The sequence below is a fragment of the Nansenia antarctica genome (genome assembly GCF_963989245.1).
Source record: "Nansenia antarctica genome assembly, chromosome: 1".
Lineage (NCBI taxonomy): Eukaryota > Metazoa > Chordata > Actinopteri > Argentiniformes > Microstomatidae > Nansenia > Nansenia antarctica.
The window spans coordinates 56,557,366-56,582,217 of NC_137674.1; the positions used below are offsets into that span (position 1 = coordinate 56,557,366).

General features: G+C 43.6%; 1 protein-coding gene across 1 annotated transcript; it reads left to right on the top strand.

Annotated features, from left to right (window-relative positions):
• The first annotated feature begins 914 nt into the window (after positions 1-914).
• On the top strand, positions 915-22,398 carry clic5b (chloride intracellular channel 5b). The gene is made up of 10 exons (XM_080524322.1): positions 915-949; positions 1,678-2,551; positions 2,737-2,916; positions 4,449-4,833; positions 7,321-7,951; positions 18,794-18,903; positions 19,565-19,690; positions 20,064-20,170; positions 20,540-20,721; positions 20,832-22,398. The coding sequence occupies exons 2-10, from the start codon at positions 1,684-1,686 to the stop codon at positions 20,994-20,996; spliced, it is 2,754 nt and encodes a 917-aa protein (XP_080380448.1). The 5' UTR covers positions 915-949; positions 1,678-1,683; the 3' UTR covers positions 20,997-22,398.
• The last annotated feature ends 2,454 nt before the right edge of the window (positions 22,399-24,852 follow it).

Sequence of the window (24,852 nt, forward strand, 5' to 3'; positions counted from 1 at the left end):
TGTCTTCAATAGAGAGGAAGATGAACACCAGGCTGAGTACAGTCCATCTGGTAACAGTAGTGAACTGGGACAGAGGTTGTCAGTGACTGATATATACAGTTATGTATGGGTAGGATTCTACATAGTTTACTCTGTTACCAGAATCTACTTTGAGCATGACAAGACCGGTGGTCCTCTGTGACTCAGTCGGTAGAGCATGGTGCTAACAACACTTAGGTTGTGGGTTCGATTCTTGCTGGGACCATATATACTGAAATGTATGCACTCATTGCAATGTAAGTCGCTTTGAATAAAAGCGTCAGCTAAATGGCGTATATTAAGTAGCACTCTACTGTCATCTTCTGGACAAAATAAGTAATTGTCTTCAGATCATGCATAGTTTCCCCTGGAGTCGGATTACAAACGGTTGGAATCATGCACGATAATAGGGATTTCCCCCATAACAATTGGTTATTTTCCCATGATAAATGTGTCATTGTCATAGTAATCACATTATTATCTCCAAATTAAGCAATTTTAGTATTCACAAATCTAGACTGGCATAGTATTTGTCCTCTAGTTTGCATTGAGCTGATTCTCAATGTTATTCATAGTGTTGTTTCACACTATTGTTCTTGCACAGGTTTTCTATGGAACAGATCAAAGTGGCTTTTAAGAAAACTGGATATGTTCCCCCATAAATTCATAGCTACATTACGTCATTGGGACAGGTGCTTGCACTTGCTGGTTTGAGATTATTATGTATACCGCATATTTGTACGCACATCAACCATTTCTAGTCACGTATTGACTTCAGCTACATATTGACTTGCAATGTGTCATTAAAATTGGCCAAATTGCACTGTAAATGTGGAAATAAAGAATAGACTATATGGTATGGGCGGGACTTCCTTCTAAGCGACTGTTTATGTTTGCGTGCAAGCCAGCCCGTGCAGAATCAGATAACAAGGTAAGATCTCTGTGTGGTTGACAGCATACGCATAGCTATAGCGGTTTGATATATAAACGTATATGTGCATAAAAATGCAACGACCTTGACAGGTTTTATTCTCGCTAGCTAGCCAAATGTCGACTATATAATGCATCCATCTGATGTCACGGCTATTGTTGCAGAGCAGAGCGATTTCGAGGGAGGCAGCTAGCTAATATCTTAGTTCAAAATGGAATGTCATTGTAGCTAGCCATTGGTATTTTCTTCATTAGACAGCTAGTTAACTGGATATTGGTAGCAGCACAACAAGGCTTTGTTTTTATGAGGTCAGTTGAGGTGACCAGTAATAGCCTGTTTTTGTTGTTGTTGTTGTTGTTGTTTTATCTGCCAAATAGCATATCTGTCAAATGTAAAATTAGGAATTACATCATACTTTAATTTTCTATCGGTTGCTTACAAATCAAATCTATGACCAGACAGATGTGTTAATTTGCTATGCATTAATAACAGTAGCTACAGTATGTTAAAATTATATCGGCAATGTCAAGCTATTGCATTGACACAACTAGCTGTATTCTTCCTCAATTCTGTCTGCAACAAAGTGAATGGCACCAAAAGAAATACTGCAAAATAAACACACTGCCCTTTACTATCATAACATTGTAACTCCCATTACAGGCTTTCTACATTATCCATGCCAATAATAACATGACTGTTCTGTCCATGACTGTTTCCCCTCTGCTCAGGGCACGATGTTGGGCTGCTTAGTGAGAGGAGGCTGTCCCTTGTTCTGCCTATGGCTCTTGCTCCTACCACTACCCTCTCTCCAGAAGCACCATGGAAGGGACTACGGGGACAGGGGTCGGCCCAAGCTACTACTGCTGTCCTTCGATGGCTTCCGCTGGGACTACATCCACCGGGTCCCTGCCCCCAACTTCCATGCCTTGATGAAGGAGGGGGTGAGGGTAGACAGGGTGGAGAATGCTTACATCACCAAGACCTTCCCCAACCATTACACCTTAGTGACGGGGCTGTATGCCGAGACACACGGCATTGTAGCAAACGAGATGTATGACCCGGTTCTCAACCGTTCCTTCTCCATGGATACAACGAGCGCGTACGACCCGCGGTGGTGGGAGGAGGCAGTGCCTCTTTGGATTACCAATCAGAGGGAGGGAGGGCGGAGCGGGGCAGTCATGTGGCCTGGTTCGGACGTGGAGATCCACGGGACGTTCCCGACCCGCTACCTGCCTTACAACGCCTCACTTCCCTTCGAGAGCCGCGTTGACAGGATTATAGAATGGTTCTCCGGGACCGGAGAGGAAGAGGTGGACCTGGGTATTCTGTACTGGGAGGAACCGGATGAGAGCGGGCACAACCTGGGCCCAGAGAGCTCCCTCATGGATGTGGTGATCGATGATATTGATGACAAGCTGGGATACTTGAGGAATGAGCTGAAGAAAGCAGGGCTGTATGAGAGAGTGAACCTCATAGTCACCAGTGACCACGGGATGACCCAGCTGTCCACTGACAAGGTTGTAGAGCTGGATGAGTATGTGAGCAGAGAGCTGTACACCTGGGTAGATAAGAGTCCTGTCGTGGGGATACTGCCCAAAGAAGGTAAAGAGCACTATAGCATGGTCATCTCAGACTTTCTGTTCAGTCCGAGATTCTAGACCAAGGCACAACATTTTTAATCACCTCTTAGTAATCTTTAGCTGGTGGTAGTTGTCTTAGAATCGTGCTCTTACAATTCAATGTAAAAATCCTGTGCATACTAACTTGTAATTCCACTTGTTTTGCAGGTATGTTTGAGGAGGTGTACAGTACCCTGGTGGATGCCAACCCCAACATGGTGGTCTATAAGAAAGAGAATATTCCCGAACACCTCCACTACCGGCACAACGCTAGGATCATGCCCATTATCATAGAGGCCAAAGAAGGGTGGACTGTCATGCAGAACAAGACCGCTGGCCACTTTATGAGTAAGTAACAAACCAGTGTTGTCACAAACATATGGTCTGAATTTTGTATCATTCATGACTGAATCCTTAACTTTAGATTCCCAAGTACATTTACTTTACACTTTTTATTCAGAATTATTATTTTTTTGCATGAAAGTCTGCATGTGTACAGAACAGATGTCAAATACAGGGCTTAAAGTTCTCCGGCACGGTGCCGGAATTCCGGCGCGGGGGAATTTTGAGCAATAAAATAAAATAAAATCACATGCTATTTCTTTACATCGTAATTTAAAGAGTCATCTTCAGCAAAGAGACAGTTCCGCCTACCAATGGTATCACATTGCTCAAGCCAACCAACGACTTCTAGCCAATCGGAGGCAGAGTAGTGGGGCGGGCCTTAAGAAGTTTGAATGAGTGTAATGTTAGCTTGTAGAGACGTTTGCTTTTAGCAGCCCGCTATCTCGCTAACTTTAGTAAGAGTCTATTAAAATGGAAGCCAAGTTTCTTAAACCTTGCTCATACAACAACCTTGCCGGGAGCGACGGCTACAGGTAGCCTACCACTTCATCTTCAATGGTCGACCGTGTTTGCGAGCAAAAGATCCGAGTGTGCGCGTTTATAGCTGAACATGATCTGTCTTTCACAATGGCTCAGCCACTCGTCGATTTGTGCAAGAAGCTATCAGAAGACAAAAATGCACTGACAAAGCTGTTCGTTTCCAATCAGCACGCCAGCTATTTAAACACACATGGCCTTTGTCCCGGAATTGAAAAAACGGCTGTGTGAAAAGCTTAAAAAAGCAACGTTTTCAATTAATATCGACGAAGCTACTAATCTTAACATGGACAAAATCCTCAATGTCCTTGTTCGATTTTTTTATGATGATCTGGCCAAAGTAACAACACAACACCTAGTCAGTAGGAAAGTAAACATCGCCAACTCGTCAGCCCTCATGCAGGAGCTCAAAGATATCCTGGAGTCCAATGGTCTTGACTGGTCACTAGTCATCAGTATTCTACTTGATGTAGATCTATTGATCTATTGTTATAGTGATAGTGGCTTAATAAGTGATGCAATCAGTTTGGCCTTAAGTGATTTAATCAGTTTGTTCTTTTAAAGACATCTAAATATATTATTTTATTTTGTATTGAGTATAAAACAGTATTAATGCATTTTAACATTGAGACATATATTTTGTATTGACTATAAAATAGTATTAATGCATTTAAACATTGAGACAAGAAGCTGTCTTCTGTACCCGCTCTCCCATTATCTCAAACTGTGACCCCCCTCCCCAAGAAAAAGTTTCAGGCACAGGATTTTTTCCCACTTTAAGCCCTGCAAATAGAATTAAGCTCTCTATGCGTTATAAAATATGTTAAAAATGATAAAACATTTCTGGTGATTGTTAATAACCTAGTAATAAACCATGTTCATATAATTTCTGCATGAAATGTGAATAAATAGTGAAATCACCACATCTGATTTATTATGCACATGAATAAAACCAATGTATTATGTCTCTTTTATATGTCTTTCTCTGTAATCCACAGTGGGAAACCATGGTTACAACAATGCTTTACCCAGCATGCACCCTGTGTTTGTGGCCCGTGGGCCTGCATTCCGCCAGAACTACGTGAAGACCTCCATGCGCTCCGTTGACCTCTATCCTCTGATGTGTCACATCCTGGCCCTTCACCCCTTGCCTAACAATGGATCACTCTCCAGCGTCCAGGACCTCCTCTCTGAGTCCACTCCACCCACGCCAAAGGTTCCAGAGTCCTCATATGGCCCGGTCCTGGGTTCTCTCCTGGGGGTGGTAATGGTTCTGGTGTTTCTGGTAGAGTTTGTCAGGCAGGTGACTCTGAGACAACTGCCCACTCTGCCCTTTAGGAGCAGGGAGATGTCCCAGCCTCTACTGCAGGACGAACTGCACCTGTAGAGGAGAAGAAAGCAGAGGACTTATCCCAAGAGGAAAAGAACTGGCTCTGTCCAGAAACAGCCCCTTCCCCCAACCTCTACTTCTACAGTGTTTGCAGATCTGAAGGGATCAGATAGGTGTGAGCAATACGGCAGAAGCTCCACTAAGCATAATTGGAGTAGAGCCATTATCATTTCGCTTACACCTATCTGGTCCCTTCAGATCTGCAACCACGAAAGGGGACAGGGACTATGGGTTGTTTCTGGACTTAGTAGAGGAAGTAGAGGAATAACATATCTAAATGGGCTTCAGTGTGGCTTCGCTTTGATTGTCATTCTCATTGATCATCTCATCCCGTGTTCATGAAATTCAAGGCAGAGAGTACATGTCTACCCTGTGGTTAAGGTCGATACTTTTGGTGTGAATTTGCCACTAGAAAAATAGCCATCTGCAGATATTTGACCATATTTAGAGGAACTAGCTCAGCCTCTTTCGCTATCAGAACACTAGATAAAATAACACAACTAAGGGATTGATGTGTCTATTAATCTGATTAATCTTGCCTGAGTAAATACTAAAATATAAAGTATTGGCTCAGGCAAACAGCATTACTCTGGTTTGGTATTAATGCCAAGCTATGAGGCAATAGAGCAGGCTAAGTGTTCAGACCACTTGAGGTACGTGTTAGGCCCTCAGATCTCAGTAAGCCAGGCTGCACAGGGTGTATAGTCATCAATCAATCAATTACAAACTTGCTCTTCAGTAGCTAATGCCATCTGCCTTTTTCCGTCATTGAGTGTATTTCTAAAAGCTGTGCAATTATGTTTGTGCGTCAATAATTTATTATGTTTTATTATACATTTTGTCTTTTGGAGGGGCATTTTTGTGTATAGATGCTTGTGTATAGCCCCCGTAAACATGGGAAGAGTCTTAACCATATGTGTTGGTCAGACATGTGAAGTGCAATTGCTTTAGGTCAGTATTATGTCTTAGGGATTGTAAGGGTTTCTTAGTTGTGGTTGATAGGACTGCAAAGGCACATGTGAGAGCTGTTCCCCTGTTTTGCACTAAACGATTGAACTAAAACAGAAGGAAGGGGCGGTTGGATGCTCTTTAGGTCATGTGTTTTTGAACTTTTTTTTTAGATACTTTTGAACTATTAACAAAATGATAGGTGCCTCTTGCCAAAATGCTATTTAATTGATTCTGAGAGTAACTGTCACTAGAGACTCCATTGTACTAATGTAAACCATTGCAGTTGATGATATGAGAATATGATTGATACAGTATTTCCTTTTGAGGTTTTTAGACACATTAACATCAGTACCCAAAAATAACAGACAATGTCACTGTGATACACTTTTTACAGAATTTAAATTCATAAACTGAAAACATTTATATGTAAAATTCCTAACTCTGATGAATCAATTGTCTTGTTGAGAAAAATGTTCTGGTCATCCTGCTTTTATTCCCTTGTTTTTACAAACAGAGTTATCAGATACAGATAGATTTGTTGATAGATGAACCTGAAACTCATAAAATGAAAAGAAATACACCTATCTTAGTTCAGATTTATGGAGCATTTTTCTTTCCTTGGAAGTCATAAAATAGTATTAACGTGTAATAATATGGCATTTAAATAGAACAGTATGTATGTTTAATTTAAAAAAAAACAATTGTTTTTCACAATTCAATTGAACTGAACTCTACTTTTTCTCTCAAATAAAGCGACGTGTGTGAGAAATAAATCATAACACTCAGAATTGATTTGTGGGAGTAGCTTTGCACATAGAAGCCTGAACATCTTATCTTGCTGTTCCTAGTTGGATATCTTGCTTATCGTTCTTCTCCTAGCGTGATAGCTCACTCGGGGGAGGCTGGTGGAGGTAGACATGTATCTGTCCTATGCAGTAGGCCTATATATATATATTTTTTTTTTTTACAAAATGCCTTTCTTGGACTCAGTGATGCTACGGGCATAGGCCTACATTTACTCTATACAATCATTTTGAGACATTCATGGGAGCCTAAATGCCAAAATGCAGCCAAAACATTAAACCTGAATTTGTTATTATGTAACAATAGCAATTATAAATAGTCCCATGTTATACTTAACTACAACGCGATAATGTGGGTTATAACTGATCTTCTCATCACTATATCCTAACAGTGGACTATTTTTTAGTAAACACGATGTAGCTATTCTAATCTATGAAGTAGCAGAATACTATGAACATGTAATGGGATGTATTTTGCTCCATTGTTTCAATTGTAATGGTTGGCCCTCTCTTTGGTGATAGGTCTATGCACACATATGGCTCGGGTTTCCTTTCAAGGTACACATTTGCATAAATCACCTGTTGCCTGTCTGTCAGGATCAAAGTTCCTTTATGAGTTATCGCTGCTGGAATTGGCTCATGCGCGTTATCAGAGGCAGCGACGGGCGAGCGACAGTTCGGAGTGTGGACGTTTCACCACCCTGACAACTTCTCCTAACGCTGGAGTTTCACTCGGACAGAATCGACAAACATGGAAAACATCTACGAAAAGATCGAGGACGGAAACGTGTATGAGAAGCCCCGTGAAAGACCTGACAGCCCCGCGGAGCCCAAGTACGAGAACCAAGGTGCGATCTATGAAACTCCAGCCGAGGTGACGGAGCCGCTCTACAGCGAAGTGCAGGTGCACGCCCGTGCCAAGGGGAAAGAGCGCTCCTCACCGGACTACATAGACACCAGAGACACTGAGAAAGAAAGCGACAAGCATTCTTCATCTTCTTCATCATCGTCATCCAGCGACAGTGAAGAGGAGAAAGTAGAAGAGGAGAAAGTTGAGGAGACAGAACCCGTAGAGGAGAAAGGGACAGAAGTTCAGGAGGCTGAGCCGGAGGTTAACGGTTCGAGACGGTCCTCTTCATCATCATCGTCATCCGAGTCCCACGGAGACCCCTGCGACGACCCCCCGACACAGCTGGACGACGTGCTTACGATGGCATACAGCCACACCGAACTAGAGGCATCTGAACCCGAGGAGGCTGTAGACTACAGTCTCAAAACTCTAGAGGATGTCACTTTAGATGAGAATGGCGTCGCACCAGCAGACCCCAACCAACCTACCATCGCTCTATTTGTAAAGGTAAGAAAATAGACCAACATTATAATGATCTTCTTTTTATTTTATTTTATTCTTCTTCTTTTTTTCTAGTTTTTTTCTGCCTTAAGTTCCACCCCTGTTTTCAATTGTCATTGGTCTTTGATGGTTAACGGTGAGTTTATAGACCATGAAAGAAGACACGTTGTCCTATCCCTAGACAAAAAAAAAATGTACTTGGAGAGACTAGGCCTAGTCATCAGTTACTAAGGAGCACATGTGCCTCTTCTTTGGTCTGAAGGCCATTGAGGTGTGGCCATATGATAGGTCACAATCTTCCCACATGTGCCTCGATCTTCTTTGGTCTGAAGGTCATTGAGGTGTGGCCATATGATAGGTCACAATCTTCTTCACACATGGACTTTGCCTCCAGAGGTGACCATCCACGTCCTATCCTGACTGGATGACAATGCCTCTTTTACATCTCTAGACTCAGCAAGAGAATTCTCACTATACGCCCGTACCCTTTGCCCAATATGAGACATCACTTTATGTAATGGACCCCCCCCCCCCCTAAAAAAAAGAGTTGTGATAATACACTATGATAACATGTATATGAGCATGGGTATACTGTACTTCTTCATCATGAATGTTCTTCATTTATGTTGATGTCAAGTGCATGTAGACTGGTCTCTTCGTTAGTCTGGACCTTCATGCAACAGATGGTAGTGTGTTTGCTCTGTAACCATGGGGTTGCTGGTCTCACCTGTCCCCCCCTTTGTTGCTAGTCATGATAGTGACTCATAAATCCACGATGACATGATATAACAGGATGAGTTGATCTACACGGACCCTCAGATAATTATTCACCAGGTGATCCATGTATGACATGTTGTGAGTCATGAGTGTTAAGGGTTCGGGTTAGACAATAGACTGTAGTGTTCAGTAGCCAACAAACCATATTCCTGCTCCGGATTCAATCAATCCGACCCAGGCTCATATTGACTCGGGAATACACTCCAATAACCTCGGAATAAAGCACCTTTCTCCATCTGAAGCCCAACAGCTATGACTTTCATACGAATCCAGAGAGGGCAATTTAATGATTAACTAGTTAACTGTACCGCCATAGAAACCAGGGGGAACTCGCCTGAGCAAATCAACCGTGTTTTCTCCTGCCTCTCAGATAGAGCAGGCTGTAATCTTTATCTGCAGGGGTCACTTTGCTGATTGAGCAACAGAGATTGAAGAGTGGATACACGCACACGAGAACGACACTATGAACAATAGCCCCGTGCCGCTACACAATCCTACTCACCGCCTGTGTACACATGGTACTCACATGAACCTCGGGATCAGGTGGAGGCCCAGTTCAGTGAGAATTCTCTTGCCGGGTCTAGAGAATGTAAAAGAGGCATTGTCATCCAGTCAGGATAGGACGTGGATGGTCACCTCTGGGGGCAGACATACAGTACGTTGACCTTAAAGACAGAAAGAGCCTTAATTAAATGCAATGGGAAACGCGTTCACAAAGAGGCCGTAACGTAACGGGACACACCTCCAGAAAGAAACGGTTACACGCCAGATGAAGCTTGTGATAGTTATTATCTGGATCAGTCACATCTGGCATCTGAAGGTTATTACTACACAATTTGGCATACATGAGCATACATTGGTGCCAGCACACATTGGTGCCAGCCCAGCACGCATTATGTTCTGGAAGTGGGCCGAATACCTGTCTCTTCTGCAACCCCGCCCTCCCAATGAAGACGAAACACGTGAGTGGGTGGGGTGGATTTCCCAACGATTTTTCTGTTCAACTAGTGTCATAAAACGTCACAATAAACCAGCTAAAGCTTCAGCAAGATACTAGGGAGCCAATTCATGTTGAATTACCCCAGACTGATATATGACACCTATAGAACATGCTCCTCTCATTGGTTGTGGATACAGTTGTGATTTCCTTCCACAAAGACTCCAGTTATCTAGACAAATGTTTTACAGCAGGGGGTCCGTAATCAATACATACGTGCTAGTTGCTATGTTGCCAGGAAGACTGGATAGGTTGGATAGTAGAGCAGTAAAGTTTAAAGGCGTTAGATAAAGCACAGTTTCTGTGACTGTGAAGGTCAGTGCCTGTATCACAGGCTGTATTTCTGTCTTAGAGATGAGCTATTGAATGATTTATTGCTGGTTGTGTTTTATCACAGCCTCTCTGAAGGTTATGGAGTATCCCATAACAAAATGGACTCCTACTCCATGCTTCCAAAAAAGCGTATTGAAGAAACTGCTGTATTCAGATACAGAGAGAGAGAGTGTGTGTGTGTGTGTGTGTGTGTGTGTGTGTGTGTGTGTGTGTGTGTGTGTGTGTGTGTGTGTGTGTGTTTGTGTGTGTGTGTGTGTGTGTGTGTGTGTGTAGTCAGTGGAGGAGGGGTCAAAGACTCCTCTCTGGTCTGCTGTGGTTTATGAAAACCAGAGAATGTCTGTCAATGATTTGGTATCAGGGTGAATTATTAGTAGAGCAGGGCAGTGTTTTGAGCCCTCTTAAATTCTTAAAAAAGTATCTAGACGTCTTGAGTCGTTTAGATTCAGATTCAATTTAATTGTCATTGACAGTGCATGTACAAAGACAACAAAATGCAGTTTGGCATGAATGAATGAATGAATGGTCTTTATTGTCATTGATATAGTACAGGTACCATACAACGAAATTTGGGAGGGGGGGCTCCCCTGGTGCTAGGTAAAAAATACTAAAAACAAGAAGGGAAAAGAGCTGGTTTACATAAATAAAGGCTATGTACACTATCCACTATACTATTATACTATACAAATAAAACACTGTGCTGTACTCTATGCTATGCTGACCAGACAAGGTCGAAGCTTGCTGAGAACACTGATACATACTTTCATATTAACTTTTTATTTTTTATTTTTTAAATTCATACTCGTTGAATAGTTAAGCCCCGAAACACAAGAATGAATGTGGTAATGAAACTCATGAGAGGACATAGGATAGAGAAAACATTCTCTGTGGTTTAGAAGGAAAGTTTAAAGGTACTGTGATAACAGAGAACAGCTCCTGTCAGGGTGCAGGTTTGCGTATCTGCCACAAGAGGGGGCCATTCTTCACCCAAGAGATCCATCAATGATGTTTGATGACCCAAGATCTCATGCACTTGAAGTCACTGAAAATCCATTTATATATATTTTTTTCAGATATGTAGATTCTTCTAATTTCTGGGTATCCACAGAGTACAAGTACCAGACAACGAAATGCAGTCATCATCGCAAAATCATCATCACCATCTCTTATAATAATCATCATCTCTTATAATGTGTACCTTCACACAGTCTCATAAGCTTTTTAGTTTAGTTGACCTATATTGGCCATTTCCAAACACCTTGAAAGCCAATTGTCATGCTAAAACCAAAGCCCAGCATCAATAATTCAGGCAGGAATGTTCTTCTCCTGCTCGATATCCTGGTAGTGATCAGACAGGGCGTGTGTGAACATTAATACATTAAAAATACATGCTGCTCACTCCTACACACACACACACACACACACAACCACACACACACACACACACACACACACACACACACACACACACACACACACACACACACACACAGGGGAGTGCTGCCTGCCTGGGTTGATAGGAGGGAGCAGAGAAGATGTCATACTTGAAAACACAAATAGCGATTGTAAAGCCTACCTATTGTTTATGTTTATGATGGTCATGCTAAAATTATCATGCAAAGGTTTTCTGCTGTGTTGTGACCACACATCTGGCAGCATGGTGAGAGAGAGAGAGAGAGAGAGAGAGAGAGAGAGAGAGAGAGAGAGAGAGAGAGAGAGAGAGAGAGAGAGAATATGAGGTGGAGAGAGGGATGGAAAAGGGAGGGAGGGAGGGAGAGAGGGGGAGAGAGGGAGAGAGAGAGATGAGAGGAGAGGGAGGGAGGGAGGGAGGGAGGGAGACAAGCTCCACCCCCTGGTATAGCCTGACACCTGTTCCCCACTCTGTGTCAATGAGCGCGAGCTCCCCTCAGTACGCCCAGGCCAAATCAGAGCCCAGGGCTAACCCCTTCACTCACCTGGTCCACTCTCAGCATTCACTCTCCTCAAGACAAGCCAAGGAGGTACGCAGTCACAGGGACAGAGGGAAGGAAAGGTCAGGAGAAATACAACGGACATCACCACCACCACCCCCCCATCCGCCCCCCCCTCCCCACACACACACACACACACACACAGACACACACAGACACACAAAGGAGAATAGCAGAGAAGTTTCTCCAGGTTCTCACTGGCCTTGGCCAGGAGGATGTAGACTCCAGGTCCGTGGATGGGAATTATCGAAGGTTGTGGCACATTTTGACTTTTTCTACACCCAAGCAAAGCGGAGTGACCTAAAGGACAGACATGACGTCTACTCACGGAGAGGACAGGGACCCTGAGATAGAGCTGTTTGTAAAGGTAAGGTAGGTGTGTGTGTCTATAGACGATTCCGTCGTTTTATTCCTATGTCGATCGTTTTGAAAGTGAGAGGGTCAGACTGACGGAGGACACGGACGGAAGGTGATGATGTCATTGGGAGCGGTGTACCGTATAGAAGCTTGAAATCAGCCACAAACACAAGCATTTCAGTTCGAGAGGGGATAGGATAAGACTTTTAAGGTTTTTACGATAAAGAAACCGTTTCCAGTGATTATTCCAGTGTGTGTCGTGTGCTTATGTAGACGGTTTTAGTGCACCGTCAGGACCGTGTTGTGGAAAGTCTGTGTAACCTAATAGACCTGCTAGAGTTACCGCCGCACGTTCAGCCCGAGGTCGACCCAGGATTGTTGTGACAGTGATACTGTAGCTGCCTGTTGACGGCAGGAAACGTACTCTAGGGCACTGCACTGTCCCTACCCCATGTGTTCGCACACAACTTTATTGTCCCCTCAGGCAATTTACAGAAGAAGGCACCATTAGTGCAAAACAACCACGATTGAATCCGTCCAATCACAGAGGTCCTTGTATTGGTTTTGCGTATGCATTTGGAATCAGTCGTCATTGAAGGCGGTCAATCAAACTGCTCAGATTTCTTTTCAAGTGCAGCCTGGCACTTACTCCTCACTGTGGAATAGAACAATAATGACATAGAAAATGAGACATCAGAAGCACATGCTGTGATTGTGTTGTCAATGCCACTACCTCTACCCTCTCCCTGGCGATACAGGTGAGGATACAGGTGAGGATACCTGAGGCAGGTGAGGTGGAAGCAGGTGGAATATCACAGTGCTGATGAGCTGCAGAGATGCGCTGACCCAATTATACCCATTAAGACTGAGACCATCCAGCCAGCCATCCAGCCACCGAGGCCTCCTCAGGGCCCCAAAGTCACTGACACTTTGTTCACATCCCCACCAGGTTCACTGCAAATCCTCCCTAGGTTGTTGTTGTTAATAATAATAATAATAATAATAATAATGATGATGATGATGATGATGATGATGATGATGATGATAATAATAATATCTTATCTTACCTGGTAAAATAAAGGTTGAGTAGAATAACATGACATAATAACATGCGTAACATGCAACTTCTCCTCTTTTCAGTCCACATGTACTATATGTTTAAAAGTGCATTGCTTTGGAAAGTCAGATAGTTGGGTTAGTTTTGAACTAATGTCACTCAGCTGACATGAGGCTTACAGTGGGGTGCAAAAATGCGGGCACCCCTGGTTTAAATGTCTGTTACAATTAATCTCCAAGTGATTGAAAGCAAACCTGAACACTAAATGCTACAAAGTTAAACATGACACCTGTCTGCACATTTTAAAACAAGGTTTCTTTTTATTATAATTTTTTTTCAATGATAAAACAGGAAAAGGGCCCTGTGGAAAAGTTTGGGAACCCTTTTGGATTATTCTTTGTTAGCTTTTGAGAAGATGATTACTAAGGATGTCAGAATCAAGATAGTTCACTTCCACCATCAAGGAGAAGGCTACAAAAAACTCTCGCAGTCAAGGAAGACCAAGAATAATGCTAGATAGAATGGCCCGAGATCTGGTGAGAAATGCTCAGAAGAACCCATCACTGCAAAAGAGCAGCAAAAAAGAGTAGCAGACACCGGTCTAGTTGTTCACAGGACAACAATACAGTGAACAACAAAGACCTACATGGCAGAGTTGCCAGAAAGAAGCCTTTCCTACAACCTCAACACAAAATTAAGCGTCTGAAGTATGCAAAAGAAAACCTTGAGAAACCTGAAGCCTATTGGAACAATGTGCTTTGGACTGACGAAACCAAAATTATGCTTTTTGACCACAACCAAAGAAGGTATGTTAGGAGAAAAAAAGATTAAGCATTTGTAGAGAAGAACACCTTGCCAACTGTTAAGCATGGAGGTGGATCCTTTATGCTTTGGGGTTGTGTAGCAGCTGGGGGCCCAGGCAATATTGTGCGGGTGGAATGAAGAATGGATTCCACCAAATATCAAGACATTCTAGAGGCTAATGTTCGAAGGTCAGTCCAGAAATTGAAGTTGAGGAGAGGTTGGGTATTCCACAAGACAATGACCCGAAGCATACCTTGAAATCAACCATGAAGTACCTCCAGGAAAGACAGATGAAGGTTTTGGAATGGCCATCACAGTCCCCAGACTTGAGTTTTATTGAAAATCTGTGGAGAGATCTCAAACATGCCATGCATGCAAGAAGGCCGAAGAATATTTCTGAGCTAGAGGTGTTCTGCCAGGAAGAATGGGCAAAAATTCCCAAAACAAGAATTTAAAGACTCTTAGCTGGCTACAGGAAGCTTTTGCAAGCTGTTATAGTTGCCCGAAGAGGAGTTACAAGGTACTAGCTGACAGGGTTCCCAAACTTTTTCCTCGTTTTATTATTTTGAAACTTAAAAATATAAAAAATAAAAATTCATCTTGCTTTAAAACGTGATTAAAATGTGTAATGTTTAACTTTGTAGCATTTAGAGGTTAGGTTTGCTTCTTTTCACTTTCAAATATTAATTGTAAAAGGCATTTTGACTAGGGGTACCCAAATGTTTGCACCCCTTTGTATAACAGGCCTTTCCAACAGTGACAACTGGACATAGCAACTCTGTAGCAACTCTTCTGTCTGCTAGGCCAGTTCATTATGCTGTCCCCAGGGACGTGCATGTCACGTTGGTCAACACTGCATCCCTATCATATTCTCACAGGACAGGGCCACTGGGCTGACTATTCCAAGTGACTCTGTGACACAGTTTCAATACAAGTTATTTTCAGCTCTAGGAAGCCTACTATACACAGGCCTACTATACACAGTTGAATCTATATCCGCTCCTGAAGGTTCAATGACCAGGAGTTGATGAAAGTGCAGAAATCATGCAAATAGTAAACAGTCGTTCCACACATGGTATGCTGATATATGCCACATGCTAAATGAACCAGTAGATTTGAGATTGTTGGACCATGCACAGTGTGTTGTTGTTGTGCTTGTGAATATGAGCTCTGATGTTATTATGGCTGAGGTCAGTCTGGGAACCTTCCCTGTAGCAATTGAATTGTAGCAATTGAATGGGGAAGTAGCAATTGAATGGGGAAGTGTGTCCAAACTTTCGACTGGTACTGTATGCTGGTACAGGTGCAGGGTTTGAATGACCAGGTTGTTGTGGTTGCTGTGCATTCCCATAACAAAATAGAACCTCCCCCTCATAAGTATTAGATATGTATATGGCCACCCATTAACGTCAATTTGTGTGTGATGTCGATGTGATGTTAGAACCATGGTAACGTATTGGGTGAGAGAGGCACAGGGAAGGTCATACAGATGGAATGAAGTAGCACTGAGTTACTTTTTAATTAAATTCCTTTAAAAAAAATATTTTTACTTTTTTGACATTTAGCAGCCCTTTTATCCAAAGCGATAAGTACATCACAGTCAAGTAAGTAGATGAATCGTCTATACATCAGTCATCATAAGCAAAAATCTATGCTAGGACTAGTCACAACGGTAGAAAAAGGATTCTAGAAAGTTGTTTTATTATTATTTAATTAACAGTACTAACTGTACATAGGGATCTTGTAAGTTTAGGTTTGATAGATCAACAGATCAATAAATTTTCATGAGAAATAGGCCTTCTGATATTATGTCACATATCACGTATTATACAATGTCAACATGTCAGTCTATCTGAGTGTTGTAGCCCCAGATATTGTTGATGGCACCATATGGGGTGACACGTTGACATCCCTCATAATGGTTCACTCATCATCAGATCAGTCTGGGCTCGTCTGTCCGGTGCCCCGGTGGGCCAGCAGTGTGTGACAGCCATTGTCCCCCGTGTTCTAGATCTTGATTGGCCATTATCAGCAGCAGTGTATTGTGTTACCTCTGTGTTCCATTGAGCTCAGTCACAACAATGCAAAGATAGAAGCTTCACAGCCACACATACAGTACTGACCGAGTGGGCATCAATGGGGGCACATTGGCATACATACAGCTCAGCTCAGCTACTTTCGGAATAACATCTCTGCTTTCTGGTCTTTGCTAGATATTGTAGAACAGTAACACAACTATACCATCCTGGGCACAGTTGCTGATGCTGATGCCTAACTCACACAAAACTCTATGGGCCAGTTTCACAGACAAGGCTTAAGCCTAATCCTGGACTAAAAAACATCTTCAATGGAGATTTTACATTGAAAGTGTGATTTAGTCCAGGACTAGGCTTAAGCCTTGTCTGTGAAACCGGCCCTATTAGGTATTATCCTTCAGTATGATGTATACAAGAAGATGGAATTAGTATTTTAATGTGCACACAAACATATGTTACCAACATATACATAGTGAATCCAATGAAGCAACACAAGGCAATGCATGGTGGAAAGTAACCAGAATATCACTCAGAAGCTTATATTTACATTATTGGCATTTAACAGGCACTTTTATCCAAAGCGACTTACAACAACAACATTTGTCTAAGTAAGGGAATCATCTATCCATCAGTCATAGCAAGAAAAAGTGATCTATGCTAGGGCAGTCACAATGATTTATGACTCATGACAGAAGCTGGTTCTGATTTATTCTCTTCATTTTGTCATTGACCTTCAGATATTGCTAACATTGACCATGAGTGCAGGGTAGGAGTCTCTCCTAGATAGATAGAGAGATAGATAGATAGATAGAGAGAGAGAGAGAGAGAGAGAGAGAGAGAGAGAGATAGATAGATAGAGAGAGAGAGAGAGATAGATAGATAGATAGATAGATAGATAGAGAAAACCCTGGACCAACAGTCAGGTCAATGCACAGTATGATGTTGTGCTGTGCTGTGGTCCCTCTCTCTGAAGGGTTGACCCTGGCCGGTATCCTGGCCTGTACATCCAGTGGTCGGTGAACCAGGTAATGGAATCACCATGTATAATTCAGGATGTCCTGGGCGATCAGGTGACAGTGTTCGCTTTCCACGAGCGTACACACACCGACACCTGATCTCACCTGACACCCCGTAACGGACTGGAGATAGGGTTGAGATTCCATCAGTCGCTCCACTCTGAACCTGTTCTGCTACAATACACATATTGATGAATACTAGTATTAGCACTAGTATTAGCACTTGATCGGGTCTGTCAGATGGCTATTGGAAGTGAAGTTTACATGTGGATTAATCCTCTGCCACTGAATGACCTCGGGTTAATCCACAAACCACTGAGATGCTACCACTGGGCCCTCTCTCAATACAACATGGGACTAGTCTATGGCCAAACTCTAGAATCAGCAAGTATACAAGGTCCCACATTGGTTACTACTGTACATTCATCAGGCACATGGACTTCACAAGACGACTCTTCAATTCAGTTTGATTCATCTGCCTTGAGCCCAGAGTGCGAAATATACAATGGCAATCGGGGGGGGGGGGGTGAACTTTTTGTCCCCAGGGGGTGAGGTGGGGGGATGGGCGTTGCTATCGCTACATATCTGCGCAGAAAGTTTACCAATGTGATACAAGAAAGCCATAAATAACTAACAATTATTAGAACATAATAATAATCATTTTAATATTAATAATAATAATTATTATTATTATTGGGTGGGCCGCCACTGGCGTAAAGGGAACACAGTACAGCGCAGACGTGTGCTATATGCTTTGACTCCCCAAACCTATTGTTTTGACCTCTTTTGGGGGGATCTGACTCTTAATTAACTCCCCCTAATTCGAACCACGCTTGTGGCTTGATAAGAGTACAGGGAAGCATTGTTTCTCAGCAACCCGCCAGAAATGTTATGGCTGTATCTGTTGGTGTGTATATTTGCTTTAGAATTGATAGCCCTTATGGTTAGATTGTCGCTGAAAAGGGACAGACGTTTCTGGGCCGGCCTTCCTGGTTGCATTGGAGGTCAAAGACAACAGTAATAGCCTGAGCACAAGGCCCTGTTCAAATACAGGCCCTGTTCAAATGTGACATGGTCTAGTGTTTTTGTCCGCATGTCGGCAAAATGTTCAGACTTTTATTTTGAAACACGGAAATACAATGTTGAAAATCATAACACACACTCGCTAGTCAAGCCAAAATACTGCAATGCAATGGATTCGGTGAGTAAACCCCACTGCTACCTTGTTAACTATAACACTACTTTACATTGTTAGCAGGTATTCAAATTTTTCTAAAGAAAAGTCATAACATTAAATTGGATGCCAACATGCGGACCATAACACTAGACCGTGTCACAGATGTGCATTTTTTCTATGGCAATAATTGATCTGACGTAATTAGATAAGGCCTATGCAAGAGTTTCAACTACCAATCCAGTTAGGATCCAAACATGTCAGAAAGGAGGAAGACAGGGAATTGATAGATTGAGAGTGTTTTATAATCCTCTGTGTTTTTACCCGCAGGCTGGCATTGATGGGGAGAGCATTGGGAACTGTCCCTTCTCTCAGCGTCTCTTCATGATCCTCTGGCTCAAAGGAGTGGTGTTCAACGTCACCACTGTTGACCTGAAGAGGTAAGGAACACACACACACACACACACACACACACACACACACACACACACACACACACACAGTCAGGTGGTCCAGGCCCAAAGCCAGGAAGTGCTGGGGTTAGCATGCGGGTCAGTGTCCAGTGTCACCTGGGTAACACTCACTCACACCGCAGAGGAGGGAGATTGAGATATAATTGACATAATTGGGATATATTGTACAGATATTATACCTATACTGTATGTTACAACTTTCACATTTGGGAGATCCACTGTACACTGATGATAGAACTTTACTCCTTCTTTTGGATGAACGTTTCCATCTATTTGATATGTCGACTGTACTTATATAGCGCCTTATTCCAAAGCACTTTACAATGTCCCCTCATTCACCCATTCACACACACATTCACACACCAAATGGCGGCAAGCTACCATGCAAGGCGCCGGCCCGCTCATTGGGTGCTATTTGGGGCTCAGTGTCTTGCCCAAGGACACCTCGACACGTGGCCAGCCGGGGATCGAACCACCGAACCGCCAACCTTGCGATCATTAGACGCCTGCTCTACCTCCTGAGCCACAGTCACCCACAAGGATATATACATAGGAAATGTAGTCCAATTGAGCTCATTCTGTTAATGCTGACGACTGTAAGTTGAATACGCTCCTGTGTGTCCTGCAGGAAGCCTGCGGACTTGCATAACCTGGCCCCGGGGACCCACCCCCCCTTCCTCACCTTCAACGGAGAGGTCAAGACCGACATCAACAAGATTGAGGAGTTCCTAGAGGAAGTACTGGCTCCTCCAAAGTATGTTTGTATGAAGCAAAGCTCCATCACTCTAGATCTTAGTACAATACTACCATGCACATACAGTATGCAACCCTAGAAAGAACCATATTCGCAATGTTCTGGAACTACTTACATGTTATTACCAAAAATAACATCAGGGAATGACTCAATGAACATGTTTACCATAGCGTCTGTCTTTGGCGGCTCCTTTTGTGGATTTAGGATGTATTTCTCTGTGCTGTTACTCTGCTACAAAGAGAAGGGTTGGTGATTTGAGGAACGGCTCAGTGAGACTGTCTAGCAAGTTCAACATGCTCTCCGGTCTAGCGCAGGTGACAATGTGTTCCAGATGTTTCCTAGCGTGTGTCTGACTGTGTCCTGTCCTGATCAGGTATCCTATGCTGGCCGCCAAGCAGAGAGAGTCCAACACGGCAGGCAACGACATCTTCGCCAAGTTCTCAGCGTACATCAAGAACACCAAGCCAGACGCCAATGGAGGTGGGACGCTCGCTCACTCAGTCAGGCAGACACAGACACACCGTGCATGCACACACACGTGCACGGACGCGCGCAAACACACACACACATACACACACATACACACACACACACACACACACACACACACACACACTCGCACGCATGCACACACACACACACACAATGTGAAGAAGTTATCATACCACAGCTTTACAGCTTTCTCTGCTCACTTTATTAAACTACACTGGGAATGTGAATGAGAGGCATGTTCTGTATTCTACCACTAGATGGCAGCAGAGTTAAGAAAATAAGGGACCGGTCTCATATGACTGACTTCCCTGCCCTCTAGTGGATGGTGTGTGATGTACTGTATTGTCTGTGGTTCAGCTCTAGAGAAAGGCCTTGCCAAGGCCCTGAGGAAGTTAGACGACTACCTGAACAGCCCCCTGCCCGATGAGATCGACGCCGATAGTATGGAGGAGGAGAAGAGCTCCAACCGACGCTTCCTAGATGGAGAGGACCTCTCCCTGGCAGACTGCAACCTGTTGCCCAAACTACACATAGTCAAGGTGAGAAATGTCCCTCTCTCTTTTTTATCTCTCGATTTCTCTCTCTCTCTCTCTTTCTCTCTCTCCCTCTTCCACCGTCATGAACGTATTTGTTCTCTTATTCTTGTCAGGTCGTTGCTAAGAAGTACCGTAACTACGATATCCCCTCGGACATGACGGGAGTGTGGCGGTACCTGAAGAACGCATACACACGCGACGAGTTCACCAACACCTGCGCCGCAGATGACGAGATAGAGAAGGCTTATCTGGACGTAGCCAAGAGACTGGCCAAGTAACACACAGTCAAACCAATGAAACAACCCACATATAACTCAGCAGTGAAAAGAGACTAACATACGCCACCCCACACAAGGAAACCTCTCCTCACACACACACACACACACACTCACACACACACGCACACACACACACACACACACACACACACACACACACCCTTCCCTTTCCCCTCAGTGGCTGTTGTAACTAACCCTAACCCTAACCCATCCCACGTCACCTGTAAACCATCCCTCTGTAGTGTCGACAGAGGTGTAACAGGGGTCGTTGCGATGGGCAGTTGTTTTTATTTATTCATATAGGTACTCTGTTTAAGTGTAGTCTGATACCAGTGTCTCTCTAATAACAGTTTGGCTGCTGAGCATAGATATTGATTCATCTCTGATTGATGATTGTGAACTAAACTAAAACACTGTTTTAGTGAACAGTGTGTTGAATGACACTGGCTATTGCAATCGTAAGCTTGTAATGATTGATTCTCATATAGTGTTGCTGTAGTCTTTCTAATAGAGAGTTCCACATGATCCATGAGTATCGTATTATTCAATCAGTTAGCCTATGGAGAAAATTATTCGTAAAATAAAGTTTTTAAATATATGTTTTTGACTATGATAGCTGACAAAGAACAAATGAGGAGAGGGTGCTTGCCTAAACTCAAACACAGGCTCACCACTATTTGCCCTCTGGCACAGGTCCAGAACAAAGCTTTCTTCTGGTTTGTTTGTTTGAATAAACCTGTTGCTATATTGTAACTTTTGATTGTCCATCAGATCATACTGTATGTTCAAATGTGGCGTTGTCATATGCCCTAAAAACCATGTGCCTTCATTTGGAAATCAAAAAATTCCAAGCCAAGTTCATTCAACAATATTCCGAAACATTATTTTAACCTACACCCAAGACAGTTGTTTTGAACATTTCACCTCTGGCTATTATTGGTGCAAGTCAATTGATTTTGTCTAAAGCTACACTGAGAATATTTTAAATCTAGAGCGTATTTATTTACCAGTCCAATCAGGCTTGATTGGGTTGAGCCATTAGTGGCGATGAAAACCAGCTTTCAGCCAAGGTCCACCCATAATCATGGTCCAAAGGCCCTGCCCTCAAGCCTTCATCATGCAGCCATTTCCTCTCCTCTGCTCAGACCTGTTATAATGCTAGGCTCTCTATAGGCAACAAGTTCAGAGTTCAAGTATTTCAAGTTCAAAAGCTTTATTGTCCATTTCGGGTAGAATTTAAATTTGTCTTGGGTATATATCGTCTTTGGCTTTGTCTTACACTGTAGATTTCCCCCTTTAGAACCATAATGCGCTGGTGCGGTTTGGACAAACATTTGATATGAAACCAGAGCATGACGTCTGAGAGACATGCTCAGTGTGAAGCTCCATGAATAAAATAATATTTTCACAGATCGGCTTCTGTCTTTTTCTTTCCTTCAACAAACAGTCACAAGCTAGGTGATCCATTAACATCGGTGTATGCACATCATAGACTAGAGCGCTTTTGCTTTCTCAGTGATACTCGTACTGCTATCTGTAATATGACGAGGAGGCTGGTCTTGTTTCGAGTGTCGTGGCTCTGAAAGAGTTAAGTCCGCCTGGGCTGCGTTGATCAAACCCAGTGGTGCAGGTCTGTCCCTCCATCCATGAGAGAGAGAGAGAGAGTGAGAAAGCAGAGACAGAGAGAGAGAGTGAGAGAGAGAGTGAGAGAGAGAGAAAGAGAGAGAGAGAAAGAGAAAGAGAGAGAGAGAAAGAGAGAGAGAGAGAGAGAGAGAGAGATGACCGCTGACAGGCTTAAATAGAGGCTTCCATGCCAAGGATCAAACGCCCTCCCTCTTCCCCACTCTCTCATTAAGACGGAAAACCCGAGCGCCGCCATCCGATCTGTCTCCATTTTGTCCTCAAAGGAGTCTAACTTAAAAGATCTGCGCCTGTCGGATTTACAATGGTGGGCGAGCAGTGTTTACTGAGACGCAGCCCTGCCAGAGTCAACAGTCAGGGAAAATAAATGGAGTCTGCCTAGTGTTTCCACAGGAGTAAGGAAATATGGAGTGAGACTTGTGCCTTGCTGTTTCGTAATTAGTACCTAAACATCCCTGTCCTTGGATCCCATCGCTCACATCCAACGTTTTTTTCCGGCAAGCTGGATAATATACAGCGGAGCATTAACGTCAAACACGCCGCGGGGCCTGGCACGTTTCTCTAATATGTTATTCCAGTTGATCTACCAGTCTCTCAGGGCGCTGCCCACCGTAGCACAGGGGAGTTGATGGGGGTTGACAGAGACTGTAGGTCTACTACACCATACTGTGTATTCAACCACAGTGTACCACGTATAACACTCTCTCTGCATACTGATTGTTCCCTCACCTATACAGGACAGAGTAGCTCTTCAATTCACCGTAGACCTTCCTTTACCAAAATGAAGATCGAAGAGCGAAGGGAATTAGAATCGAATTCTACCGCACTCACTTACTCACTGAAACCTAGGAAAAAATGATGTTATGCAACAGAATAGTTCAAAGACTATCCTACCCAATAATCATTTGACATTCAATCAGATCCCTCATAGACGTTTGCCTAGAGGTCTGTGTCGTAGGTAATTGCTCCAGTGTAAAGCTCAGTGAGGGTGACAGTTGAAATTCCACACGGCAGAGGAAGTCTCATATCAAATGTGGCCTGAGTTGGAGATCAGCCTCCGTTCAGAGCCCAACTGAGGAAGACAGGAACCAGCATCACCATGTTAAACCAGGGGATCGGGTTTAAAGAGATGAGAACCGAGGCAGACGTGAGTCTCCAGAGAGAGAATCCGATTTTAAGAGGGGTTCCCCCCCCCCCCCCCCCCCCCCCTTTCTGCCCTCGGAGGTTTGAGTGACTTGTGGTGCAGTTTGATGGGGATTATTGATCTGCCTGGCGCACGCCTGTGGTTAAAGCGTAAGACTGACGACCTCACCAGAGAGAGCTCCTGGCAGACGCTGTCCCGCGCTCTTCTCTGTGGAGGAGCTCCGTTCGACTAGTGAAGATGGGCCTGCGCTGCAGACGCCACCACGGGCTGAAGTCTGGAGTCGTCGGTAGCACGTCATCCTTGACTTGACAGCCGCAACAGCGCTGTCAGTGCATTTCAATTGATTAGGCTGGTCATTTATGTAAATAGCACTTAAAATAGAACGTTTACTCAGCTGTTTTTTTATTTGAATTCGACAGTATACTTCAAAACCGACCATATCCCCTGTCAGTTGAGCTCAGAGATATTTTATGCCTTTGGTTTAAGCTGCATGTCAGTGACCCACATCAGTCTTTCTGGGTCTCTGTATCAGGATGTGGATACAGCGCTAATCATGTGAAAGGGGGTTGATGTCAGGTATGGATCCCTACAGCGCTCGTGAGCAAGTACAGCTCCCTCTGTTACGTTCCAATGTATATAACCACACTGTACGACCACACTCGCTAGTATGACCACACTCACATCCACCCGGACGTGTCTCGATCCTCTGTAGCCCTCACACTTCCGCCCTGTCGGGACGACCAATCACTTTATCATCCGTCGTAGTAAATCATCGCTTTGTCTGCAGGAAACACACAGCGTTTTTACTTTCCAGTCGTAAACCATAAAACCTGTCTTTAACACGAGTTATGATGTTTGGAGACGGAGAGGACGCCTAAAGCAGAACCAGACACAGCGGGCATCCTTCACTTAGCCTGCCTGGCATCCAGAGACGGGCATGGTTTGCCAAATGGAGACTCGAGAAATTATCTCAATGCCACCAGGATTGTATGTCACTCAATGAAGAAGTAGATCTCCTGCAGTATTATATGACAGCTCTGCATTACCAGTCCATTAGTTCTCAATTAACAC

Bases quoted from the DNA above. Each gene is read 5' to 3' on its own strand.
- clic5b (XM_080524322.1), top strand. From the start codon at position 1,684: ATGTTGGGCTGCTTAGTGAGAGGAGGCTGTCCCTTGTTCTGCCTATGG. The intron at 4,834-7,320 runs GTAGAGGAGAAG...CTAACGCTGGAG, and splicing joins CTGCAGGACGAACTGCACCT to TTTCACTCGGACAGAATCGA. The intron at 18,904-19,564 runs GTAAGGAACACA...TGTGTCCTGCAG, and splicing joins ACCACTGTTGACCTGAAGAG to GAAGCCTGCGGACTTGCATA.